Raw genomic sequence first — 13,128 nt, 5'->3', positions numbered from 1 at the left:
GCACGGGCTTTCTCTAGTTGCTGTGAGTGGGAGCTACTCTTCATTGCGGTGCGTGGACCTCTCACTGCGGTGGCCTCTCTTGTTGCAGAGCAGGGGCTCTAGGTGCACAGGCTTCAGTTAACTCTTGTTCTTAAAACAGATTGAGTTTTATGAACACATACTCCACTGGGCAAAAATAAATTTCCAACGTATATCTAAAATTGACAGTGGCTTGCAATACGTCTATGCTTCTTTAAAAAACAAAAATCTGATGCTACAAATGTTTTTTGTTTCAGTTTATTGTTGAAAGATTAAACTCATTCGGATGGCTTTCTTTTAAGAAGAAGCTATAAAAATGACCAAAATATTTAGAAGAATCACAGTAGCCCAAATTGCTCCTAAGTGAATTCCTACAGTTTAGAAGCTTCGTCTAAGACTAGAATCCAGGTGTGAATCAAAAATAAGAAAAGAGGGCTTCCCTGGTGGCGCAGTGGTTGAGAGTCCGCCTGCCGATGCAGGGGACACGGGTTCATGTCCCGGTCTGGGAAGATCCCACATGCCGCAGAGCGGCTGGGCCCGTGAGCCATGGCCGCTGAGCCTGCGCGTCCGGAGCCTATGTTCCGCGACGGGAGAGGCCGCAACGGTGAGAGGCCCGCGTACCGCAAAAAAAAAATAATAATAAGAAGAAGAAATTCATGAACAAAAACACATCCTTAAAATTATTGATATAATTCCCATGGAGAAAAGATTTTTATTCTTTTTGGTGTTACTTAGCATCCTAGAAAACCAGCCTCAGCATAAAATTTAACTCATTTTATGGGCCAGTGAGACAAGGAAGAACAAGTTTTTTCTAGATTGAGACAAAAATGCATCATTTAGCTATTTTAAAGTATACATATAATTCAGCTGCTTTTAGTGCATTCACAGTGTTGTGCAATGATCATCACTATCTAATTCCAGAACACTTCCATTACCCTAAAAAGAAAGTCCATATGCACTGAGCAGTCACTCTCCACTCTGCCCTCCCATTAATTAAGCTAATCCTTGCAGTAACTCCATGAGGGAAAGTACCATTATCAGTCCTACTTTACGGTTCAGAAAACTAAGAAATGAAAGTTAAGTAATGCCCAAAGTCCTACAGCTAGTAAGTAGTGGAGCTACAACTGGAACTCAGGCAGGCTGGCTCCAGAGTCCACGCTCTTAATTAATAGCGGCTTCCTGTGCCAATCCAGTGGACTCTCCTCACCCCTCCCATTACCACGTGCAGCACATGATACTCATCCAGAAACTTACTAATTTAAAAATGAAAAACACATGTAAGTAAACATACATACATACATTCATACATACATAAATATCTAATACACACACACACACAGACATATATATAAGCTTTTATCCCCTTCAAATGAGAAAAAGACTAGCATTATTTTGCTGCCATGGTTAAGAATGTGGACGCTGCAGTCAGTCGCAGATCTGAATCCAGGCTTCAGTACTTCTTGGTGTATGACTCTGAGCAAATAATTTACTATTTCTAGCTTCGAATTCCTCAACGATAAAACTGGAATAATAATTAGATACTTCATGGGGTTCCTGTGAGAATTCAATGAGACTATGTGAAAATGGCACATAGTAAATACTCAGTAAATATTTTCATGGCAGTAATGGCTATGGTAGGACCATAAACCAAATAGAACCAACACAGAACCCGCTACCTTTCCCTCAGGGTCGTTCCTCCTCTTGGATTCCCTACCTAGGTGGATGGTGTGACTCTCCATCCAGTTGACCAGACTAGACACCTGCGGTACCACAGCTACAGCCCTCTTCCAGGCATCCCACTTATCTCTCCGCCTCTGCTTCCAGTCTCCAAACTGGTTTTCTGCCTCCGGTTTTATTATGTTCCCAAGTTACCCTCCACATAGCTGCTGTAATACATTTTTAAAATAATAAACTGAATCTGGTGTATGTGTATAGAGTGCGAAGGGGGGGTTGTTAAAAAAAAAAAAACTCCTATGAAAACCTATTAAGTGAACAACCTTCTTCCCACCCCGTTCCTCATCTACTCAGTTCCCAACCACTGATTACAGCCTCTACAAGGTAGTAACTGTTATTGTTCTTCTATAACTTTCCAGAGATTTCTTACACATAAGCAACTTTTATACTCTTTTTCCTCCTGCTCTGCACCTTACTTTTTTCACTTAATAATATAAGACAGAAAGCTTACCATATCAATTCCTAAAATTCTTCATTTATTTTTAAGTTGAGTGGTCTTACATAATTTAGGTATACTATAATTTATTTAATCAGTCCCCTATTGATAGATGTTTAGGTTGTTTCTAATCTTTTGCAATTAAAACAATGCCATATCAGTAACTTTGTGTGTATGTCTGTATGTGTGTGTGTGTGTGTGTGTGTGTGTGTGTAATTTTATACATTCCTGAGTATATCAATAGGATAAATTCTTAGAAGTAAAATTGCTGGGTCATAGTAACTTGCATTTGTAATTTTGATAGTTATTGACATATTGCCCACCTTTGGGGTTATAGCAATCTTTCCCACGAGCAACAGATAAACATGGCTTTCCCAACAACTCACTGATAAAATGTTTTATCAAACTTTTGAATTATTTATAAATCCAAGTGGTAGAATACATTATTTTAATTTCAATTAGCAATTTTCTTCTGAATGAAGTAAAGCATCTTTTCAGATGTTTAAGAGTCATTTGTATTTCCTCTTCTGACAACAGTTTTCTAGTTTGCAATTTTCTAATGGATTTTTTCCTTATCTTCTTCTTATCACTTTGAGGTTATAGGTTGGGAATATTAACCCTTTATCTATATGTGAGTTCTAAATTTTTTTTCCCAGTTTCCTATGTCCCTTTTCACTTTTTAAATGCCCTTTGATTGTCACTCTATGGAGAAATTTTTTAAAGTTTCACATTGATCAACTTTCCTTTTAATGACTTCTGGATTTGGAATAAGTTTAAAAGGCTTTTACTATGATGCTAAAGTCATCTTTACTAAACGCGCATCTGACTGTGTCACTTCCACGCTTTGAACTTTGCAGTGGCTCCCAGATGATCCCGCTCTGCTCTTTCCTTTGGCACACGAGGCCCTTCCCATGAGTTCTAGCGCCGCCCTGTTCCCCTCCACCCCACTGAATGTGTGCAATTCCTGGGCTACAGCAGCTGAAACCAAGTCCTGTGCATTTGCTCCTGCTCTTCACTCTTGGAAGACCCTTCTCTCTCTCCTTTCAAGATCAGCTCAAGCGTACCTCCAGTATGAAGCCTTGCCTGGCTGCTACAAGCTCCCCACCCCTTTGTTCCTCATTCTTAGGGCCGGCCACGCCCTCTCCATTGCTGGTGTTCTCAAAACTCTTCTATCTCCCATAACAGCTGTAGACTTGGCCCACTCCTTTGTATTTCTGTAGCCTTCTACAGATGGTAAGCTCCCTGAGGGCAGGGATCATCATGCTTTTGTTTTCCCACTTCAGTCCACAAAGGTGCTCATGAAATTTGTTGAAAGAATGCACCTGCTTGGACAAACCACTTAACTTCTTTGAACATCTGTCTTCTCGTCTTTGAAATGAACTGAATAAAAATGTCCATTGTTATCCATAAAGTGTTATAGAAATGAGTTCCTAAGGTTGTACTACTATTTCTAAGTGGTCGGAATTAAGTCCTTCATTATAAATCTAAACTTAGAATATTTTCCTGTAAGTTTGCAATTTTAATCATTGAACCAAGAGAAAACAAAAAACCAAAAACTCATGCACTCAGCTGATGTTAATCACTTATTTTTAAGAACCCTTGGGGTAAGCATTTTTTCAGTTACAAATTAATTGTGGTTCTGGAGAAACAGAGCTTAAAGTTATCTTAAACCAACTGATTATCAGTGAAGAAAGAAAAAGAAAAATGGTTAGGGAAGGGACTTATCAACTTTTAAAATGGAAATGGTTAGAGATTTATCATCTTTAAAAAGGAGGGGATTAAAAAAATCCTTTGATGTATAGATATATTTTCTAAAATACTTAGAAACAAATGAAAGTGAAGGACAGGATTCTTTTTGAAGGATGGGAAATAATGGGTTTTGAAATTGCCGTAAATTTCTATATGAGGGTATAATAACTAAAGTGCGTGTGTGCGTGCATGCGCACGCTGTTTTTAGCAAGTACCCATCATTTTCTAAGAAGAATCATGGATCACCTTTCTGCATTTAAATCTTTATAGTCAGGGTGTCACAGTGGAAGAGTTTACACTGATCTGCAAGTCAGGACGTCTGGACCCTAGTCCTGATTTTGCCACCACGAGCCGAATGACCCTGTTAACAATTATTTATTCTTTGGGTTGTATTTTCCTCATTTATAAAATAAAAGGGTGTAGCTGTACTATATCAGTGGCCCTCACACTATATGACACAGCAGAGAGTTATCTGCATAATGCCACGATCGCTCTAATCCCACTGCACAAATTAGGAACACTTTCACTATGAAAAAATATGACCGCTTTAAGTTGCTTAATTAAATTCAAGTGGCATAAAACGAAACAGAATCACAACCATGAGCACTCACATCCATTAAGAACTGAACTGTGGTGCTTCCCTGGTGGCACAGTGGTTGAGAGTCTGCCTGCTGATGCAGGGGACGCGGGTTCGTACCCAGGTCTGGGAAGATCCCATATGCTGCTGAGCGGCTGGGCCCATGAGCCATGGCCGCTGAGTCTGCGCATCCGGAGCCTGTGCTCCGCAACGGGAGAGGCCACAACAGTGAGAGGCCCGCGTACCGCAAAAAAAAAAAATAGAACTGAACTGTGAGCCAACAAAGGAGTTGACCATGGCCTAGCCTCACCATTAATTGTTATTTCCTTCTTTGTTCATCCTGTCATCTGCCCCTGAGCAGTATGAGACAAGCAGTAACAGGCAGCATATATGCAAAAAAGAATTATGGAAGAAAAACAAATTTGAAAAGAACAATTCACTAATAATCCTTTTTTGCAAACTGAGAAAGGAGTGTCCTTATTTGATTTAGGAGAACACCCTGGTCCAGCTCGTGGGATACCACTGTTTTGCAGGATACTTTGAGAATACTAAAGAAATCTCCTTTCTATTCTAAAATTTTTTTTTTTTTTTTTTTTTTTTTGCGGTACGCGGGCCTCCCACTGTTGTGGCCTCTCTCCTGTTGCGGAGCACAGGCTCCGGACGTGCAGGCTCAGCGGCCATGGCTCACGGGCCCAGCCGCTCCACGGCATGTGGGATCTTCCCGGACCGGGGCACGAACCCGTGTCCCCTGCATCGGCAGGCGGACTCTCAACCACTGCGCCACCAGGGAAGCCCCTAAAATTCTATTATTTTTAACCACCCTTTTTTCAAGTTTGGTGTCTTCCTAGGGAAAAAAGAAAGTGCCACTTAGATAATACCTAACTCTGTGGCCTAGAGAAAGGTCACTTTATCTGGTATTAGCAAGAGCTGAATTGTCCAAAGCAAAGCATCTGCTATTTCCCCTGCCAGCCTCTCTGTAATCAATTTATGGCCCTGCTGTGAAAAGCAAATTCCTCTCCACTTTGTTGCCCTCAACTATCTCTTTATTCACATATGATTTAAGCAACAGCAGTAACAAATCTATCTATGAAGAAGTATGAGAGAATACCTTAATTTTAAACTCCAGCTGGGAGTTAATTGTGTACATCATTTCAGTCCTTTCCATCTTCCGAGCTCCTTCATTGCAGAGTCGAACCAACTGGAAACAGAGAATAATAAGGAGGGTTAAGAGGTGAACGAGAGAAACCTCACTTTCAAATGCAGATCTCACAGGAAATAATTAGCACAGTGGAAGCTCCAGAGACTCATTCCAGACAGTTAAAGAACTCACAGTTTCACACAGTCAAGACTTTGTACCCAGTGGGAAGTGGTGTCATCAGGATGTGAAGACAGAGGAAAAAAACGTCCTGAGAATTTTCAGGGACACACATCCTCTGTGCATTATCACATTCCTCACATGGTCCAGTCGGCTCCATTCTGCTCCTTTCCTCTGCCCCTCCCGCCTCGCCTTCACCCACCGGAACGTCACCAACCTCCGAGCAAGCTGCACCTCTCTCCCCACTTCATATCAGAGCAGCTGAGGGCAGACCACTGACTTCAGCAAATTCTTAGCAGAATGCTACATGCAAAGCATGTGACCAGTAACCTGGATGCTGGAAGAGGAAAGCCTTCCATTGGAACCTAATGGTCAATGATTCTTCAAGGATGGTCAAGCTAAGGGAAATTCAGTTTAATTAGAACTACTGATTTATCTACAAACAGAATGAACTCATAGTCCTTTGATGAGTAGCTGTGATGTCATGATTTATAATAAACAAAATATATATTTTGTCTTTGTCCATGGTTTCTGGCACACAGCTCCTAAAACCCTTGTAATTTCCTATGTAAGAGCCACAGGGGCATCTCTGGCTATAATTTAGTTTTGTTACCAGTTCCTGAAATAGCTCCAGGGCATAAAAGTGAAATGGGTGTCTTCTGTTATTCATAACAAGCCCCCCCCTTTCAACCACATCTGAGTTTGTGTTAATGAGGTGACTTTTGGTAAGCCCCTAAGGATGGGGCTGGTTGCCAGGGGAACCAACCAAGTGATTAAAGAGAAGGCTGGAACTTTCAGCCCTGCAGACTTACAGGGAGGGGAAAGGGGCTGGAGATAACGTGATCACTACTGGACAATGATTGAATAATTCACGCGGACATAATGAAGCCTCCATAAAAATTCCTGAACTTCGGAGTTGGAGAGCTTCCGGGTTGGTGAAAAACACTTCTGCGTGCTGGGAGGGTGGCATCCTTCTGGGCCTCACCTTATCTCTTCATCTGGCTGTTCATTCTTATCCCTTAATAGCCTTTGTAATAAACCACTACTCTAGTAAGTAAACTGTTTTTCTGAGTCCTGTGAGCCCCTCTAGCAAATTAATCAAACCTGAGGAGGGGGTCATGGGAACTTGATTTATAGCCAGTGGGTCAGAAGCACAGGTAACAACCTGGACTTGTGATTAGTGACTGAAATGAAGTCGGGGGTGTAGTCTTGCAGGCTTGAGCCCTTATCCTGTGGGATCTGATGCTGTATCTCCAGGTGGAGTGAGAACTGAACTGAATACAGTAAGACACCCAGCTGGTACAGCAGAACTGCTTGGTGTGGGGAAAAACCCCACACATTTGGTGACCACAAGGGTCAGAAATGAAGTGCTCTGGGCTTCCCTGGTGGCGCAGTGGTTGAGGGTCCGCCTGCCGATGCAGGGGACACGGGTTCGTGCCCCGGTCCGGGAAGATCCCACATGCCGCGGAGCAGCTGGGCACGTGAGCCATGGCCGCTGAGCCTGCGCGTCCGGAGCCTGTGCTCCGCAACGGGAGAGGCCACAACAGTGAGAGGCCCGCGTACAGCAAAAAAAAAAAAAAAAAAAAAAAAAGAAATGAAGTGCTCTGTGGTCTGTGGGTAGAGTACTGAGCACAGAGGAGACACACAGGAGTTTCTCCTTTACACTGTACCTAATACATAATTATTAGTTCACTGGCCTAAACCAAAACAAACTTTGTATTTCCAATTTCTTATTAACTGAAAAATCTATAAAACTTGTCCATAACAAGAATCATTGGCCATAAAGACATGTGATTGTTAAAAGCGAAGCTAGAAATTCTGATTAGATTTACTTTAATATTACTGCTTCATTAAGTTACTTATGCTTACTGTAAAAAAAAAAAATGATAATACATAAGTAAACAAAACAGGCCATAAAAGGCTCTGACCTAATCCTACTCCATGGAGGTAACTGGAAACAAGATAGGTTATACACTTTCTCTTTTTTTTTCCTATGCTTGTATGAACATATAAACACACACATATAATGTGTAGAAATTCTAATTTTTGTAAAGGGATTATTCAATGCTTCTCTGTGACTTAATTTTTTCACTTGCCAATATTTCGCCCTATCAATATAACATTCACTGAAAAAAAAAGTTTATTTTGTACCTGGTATGTGCCAGATGCTAGGGTTACAACATTTAAGAGATACACAGTCCCCATCCTCATAAAAGAAGGGCAAACACAATAATTACAGACTGAAATCTTAAAGGGGAAAAAACAAACAAACAAAAAAAACAGGGGGTCTGGGAGGAGGTGGGTGAGGAGGGAGCCAGGGACCTCTCCTGAGAGGTCATTTAGGCTGACAGCTGAAGGAGAAAAGGGAGTTAGCACCCAAATCAATGGAGAGCGCTGGTCCAGGCAGAGTGAACCCCAGGAGCAAAGGGCTGACACTGGGAAAGTGCCGTGTGCCTGAGTAAGTAAAAGGTCTGGACACAGGAAAATGGCACAAGAGGAAACTAGAGGACCAGCCCAGGGTCAAAGCATGCAAGTTCTTCAGGCGTGTGGATTGTATTCTAAGTGCAAAGAGAAGCCACCAGCAGGCTTTCAGCAGAGGAGTGATAGGATGCAACATATGCTACAACCATATGTGCTTTCCACAGTGTACTTATTCAATCCCCCACTGATGGACACTTGGATGTTTCCAGTCACCTAACAGATATTCTAGGCTTCAAGGGTACACCTATCTTCAGTTCCAGCATATCTTTAGGTCTGAATGGTCTTGAGGAGTTCACTGATGCAGGGACTGATGGCTGCACCTGATCAAAGCTAGGCGCAGAAAATATCCTGGCTGGGCTGGGGCAATTGCAATTAAAATATCCTAAAAGGGGGACTTCCCTGGTGGTCCAGTGGTTAGGACTTCACCTTCCAATGCAGGGGGTGCGGGTTCGATCCCGGGTCAGGGAGCTAAGATCCCACATGCCTCGTGGCAAAAAACCAAGACATAAAACAGAAGCAATATTATAACAAATTCAATAAAGACTTTAAAAATGGTCCACATCCAGGGCTTCCCTGGTGGCGCAGTGGTTGAGAATCTGCCTGCCAATGTAGGGGACACGGGTTCGAGCCCTGGTCTGGGAGGATCCCACATGCCGCAGAGCAGCTAGGCCCGTGAGCCACAACTACTGAGCCTGCGCATCTGGAGCCCATGCTCCACAACAAGAGAGGCCACGATAGTGAGAGGCCCGCGCACCGTGATCAAGAGTGGCCCCCGCTTGCCACAACTAGAGAAAGCCCTCACACAGAAACGAAGACTCAACACAGCCAAAGTAAAGAAATAAATTAATAAACTCCTACCCCCAACATCTTCTTTAAAAAAAAAAAAATGGTCCACATCCAAAAAATCTTAAAAAAAAAAAAAAAGTGACTTTAAAATAATATATATATCCTAAAAGGTTTAAGACAGAACAAAATCCAATCAAGCAGCCACTGCTCAGGGCATTTTTATGATTTCTCTTGAAGAATATATGTTTATAGTTCCCAAATCTGTGCTCCCAGACTTGGTCTGTTCCCTAAGCTCTACATCCAACTACCTGGATGGTATCTCTTTTCGGGTCCCCCAGAGCCATCTCAAACTCAGGATGGAACGACCAAACCTCAACACTACCTTCATCACTCCCTCCTCCGGCCCCGTGTTCTCTCTGTGATCAATCCCGGCATCATCCGCTTCCCCAAGCCAAAAAGCTGGGTCCTCACCGCTCAGATGCCGCCCGCTCCTTTGTCCTCCACATCCAAACAGTCCACAAAGTCTCCTTCATGTTGCCGTCCTGCTGTCCACTCACCCACCAGCCCTGTCCCCGCACTCAGGCCCAAACCCCCTCTCCTTTGGATTACTGGCCTCCTAATTCTCTGCCATCACTTCTGCCCTACCCTGATGTGTCATCCAGAAAAACATTTTCAATCTTTCTAAGTTCAAATCTGATCATGCAACTCCTCAGCTTGAAATCCTTAAAAGGCTCCTCGAAGCTTTCAGAGATTGTGAAATTTCCATATTTGTTAGTTCAGTGCCCAGCCCAGTACCTAAGATGCAAGGAACGCTCAGCAAATGTTAATGTGTAAACTGCCTTCAGAGATTATTTATAAGCCACTTTAAAAAGGGGGGGACAATTCCTTTTTAGTTATCCCACGTTAAAATGAAAGGGAAAATGGAAAATAAAGTTATAATCTTTATTTCCTAAACTTCCAAACATAGACTTCACCAGCCGCCACCTCCAAAGGTGTATTAAAAACAAAAAAGTTCCCCCCAAATATATCAAGCAATGGCATCATCAGTGGACTCTGTTTAATGACTATCTTGAAGGGACAAGCGCTAATTTGGATATAGTGTTTTTATTAAAATCAGCCTCTGCATATTAAAGCCATGCCTTCCTTCAGCATCTGTCACAGCTTTATTAAATTTGGCTGAATTTTTTGTTTTAGGCCAAATTTATGTGGGAAAAAAAGAACTCGATCTCTCTAATGTAGGAATATAAATTAAAACAAAAATAAAATATTTTCAATCTATCAAATTCACAAAGATGAAAAGAATATTGGATGCTGGGGAGTGCACAGTAAGACAGACACTTAGAAATACTTCTGGTTGTCATGGATACAGGGACAGCTTTTCTTGAAGGCACTTGGGGGTCTTTGAATCATACCTACCTTTTTTTTTCCCCCAATAAGCCCATTTCTGGAAACTTTTCAACAGAAATCATCAGAGGAGCACAATCATTTAGGTAAGGCCATAGTCCATGCAGCACTATTTAGAAGAGTAAATGAAATGGGTACCACATGAATCCATGTGTAAGTGTACATTTACATCCACTGGAAGGGCACACTGTAAAATGGCAATAGTCACTATCTTTGACAAGATTACTGATACATTTTATTTTCTCTTATTTCAATTTTTCAAATGTTCTGTAATGGACATTTAAGTACATTATTTTTAAAATGTTATCTTTGTAAACCTTAAATGCATTCTTTCAGAGCAGTACTTGGAGTGAAGGAAAAAAACCTTATTAATTCCTCCCTTCTGCACTCCTCTCCCTTTACCATCAGTAACCACAGTTGAAAGTCTGATGTGTATGATTCTGGGTACTATTTCAATAAATTGATGACATACATATGTATATAAACACATTTTATTACCTAGATGTCATTACACTATTTGTTCTGTTCTACAACTTAATGTTCTTCACTTAACGACATAGCTTAGAGATCTTTTCATGTTAATAGATAGATATCTACCTCTTTTAAAGAGCTGAAGCAATAAGTTACAGGAAAAGATTCAAGAGAACTTGGCTCTTCTGCCACTAAGAGAAAAGCTTATAACTTAATATTATCTCCAAATAGAAGGAGAATTTTTATGAGGTGCACGTTAAAGCAGTTATTCTCTTTCCACGGGAGAGTAAATAAAAGACAGCAGCAGGGACGATTTCATTGGCATAAGAAACCATGTCCTGAGCACCACTCCTTAGACACCAGACAAGACTCTGCACCAGCTGAACTATCAGATTCCCTGGAAATTTCCCTCCCCCCGGCTCCGCCCCAGCATCTGAGCCGAAAATCTGGAAGTAAATACACATTTCACTTGATAGAAACATCTTTCTTGTTTTTGAGTTGTTTGACTAAGTCAGTAAGTCTTTCCAAAGCCCCATTTCAGTAAGTTGTCACCGTCATTTCAGCCACATACAGGAGCAATTTCACTGAAGTATTATTCACACTATGCAAATAAATTTCATTAGCATTTTAATTACCAAAAAAGATATTACTCATTTTTTCCAAGAATGAATAACCATCTAGAGAGACTTGCCCAAGGGCCTTAGGTGGAGTCCGGTTCTAAAAACTTGGGCCTCATCATACAAAATTTCACTGTCTAAAATAAATACTGGGAACTCCCAATTTCTTTCATAAGGGAAGCAATTCTTATTGAAATTCTACATTTTGATTTTGAACCATAAATGCTCTATGTACACAGTCTTTTTGTTAAAAATACTGACATTGTTTTCCCAGAATCTAGAAAACCCCATCAGTAACCTGCACAAATGAAAAAGAAGATGAATCTCTGAGCTGGCTGTATTGATAACCTCGGTTCCCTACAACACTAGGAGATTGCGGGAATAATCCTGATATTCATGACTCCTGCTCGAGAGAGAGAAACGCTGCCTTAGAAAAAACAATTCACTGGAACAGCACTTCTTCACAGAGGGTCCTTCATACAGTTAAGTATCAAGGTAAGGCAATTACACTACATTTTTGCCAGCCTTTCCTAAAAGAACCAGTGTCAAATCAAGTGAACCAGAGACACCTGAAGGGATGTAGCAGTCTACTGTAACTGGGGTGTAAAAGTCTCAAAAAAATAAAGGATCATTGCTGGTTCAATTCAATTACTATTACCTTCCTCCTTCCTCTTCTGTGTGAATTCTTTTCCAACTTCTCAGTAACAACCAAACAAAATCTGACACAATCTCTTTCATGGCCAAGGATAAAACTTCTCTAAGTACAATAGCTTCTCCTGAAGACCCTCCCTCCCTCCCCCATAGGATTTGGGGTCCTGGAGGAGAGACCCATGGGCAGTAGGACCTTAGGTAATTTCATACCTGTCAGGCCAAGTTTCTTCACTTACTGTTTCCCAAAGTGGCATATGCAGACCACTGATGGTGCAAGAGATGCATTCAAGTGGTTGACAGACTGCTATGGTTTGAATGTTCATATCCCCCCAAAATATGTGTTGGATTCTTACCCTCCGAAGATGCTATTAGGTATTAGCAAGTGGGGACTTTGGGAGATGCTTAGAAGTCATGAGGATACAGCCCTCACAAATGGGATGACAGTAAGTCCCCTACATACGAACCTTCAAGTTTCGAGCTTTCAAAGATGCAAACATGCATCTGGTCCCACAAAGGAACCAGAACCTGTGCCAAAAACGTCAGGTGTGAGTGACATTGCAGCTTGCCCTCTATACTATTGCTGACGATCCTTCAGCTCTGCCATGTCCCACCTCCTCTCCCTCCCCCAGTCAGTAACTCTTCCTGCTGTTCCCTCGATGCCAGCCCCTGGATGCCAGCTGTTGTACTGTACTACTGTACTTTTCAAGGTACTGGACTGTGAGATTTAAAATGTTTTATTTTTTGTGTTCATTTGTTTTTTATGTATTATTTGTGTGAAAAGTATAATAAACCTATTACAGTACCGTAGTGTGTTAGTTGGGTACCTAGGTTAACTTTGAACAAATTGGACTTCCAAGCGTGCTCTCCAAATTGAATTTGTTCGTATGTA

The 13,128-nt window shown here is 41.6% G+C and overlaps 1 protein-coding gene across 1 annotated transcript in view; it reads right to left on the bottom strand.

Annotated features, from left to right (window-relative positions):
* Window positions 1-13,128, bottom strand: part of ARHGEF26 (Rho guanine nucleotide exchange factor 26) — a gene marked incomplete at both ends in the record, with an annotated part of 142,146 nt that overhangs the window by 41,659 nt on the left and 87,359 nt on the right. Inside the window, one exon of the mRNA XM_079704918.1 lies at window positions 5,623-5,712. Within this exon, the coding sequence (XP_079561044.1) occupies window positions 5,623-5,712 (90 nt within the window). The remainder of the gene's footprint in view (window positions 1-5,622; window positions 5,713-13,128) is intronic.

This window comes from Hyperoodon ampullatus (assembly GCF_949752795.1).
Source record: "Hyperoodon ampullatus genome assembly, chromosome: 5".
NCBI lineage: Eukaryota > Metazoa > Chordata > Mammalia > Artiodactyla > Ziphiidae > Hyperoodon > Hyperoodon ampullatus.
Note: the sequence above shows the minus strand (reverse complement) of the source record. Positions and strands in the feature narration are given on the sequence as shown.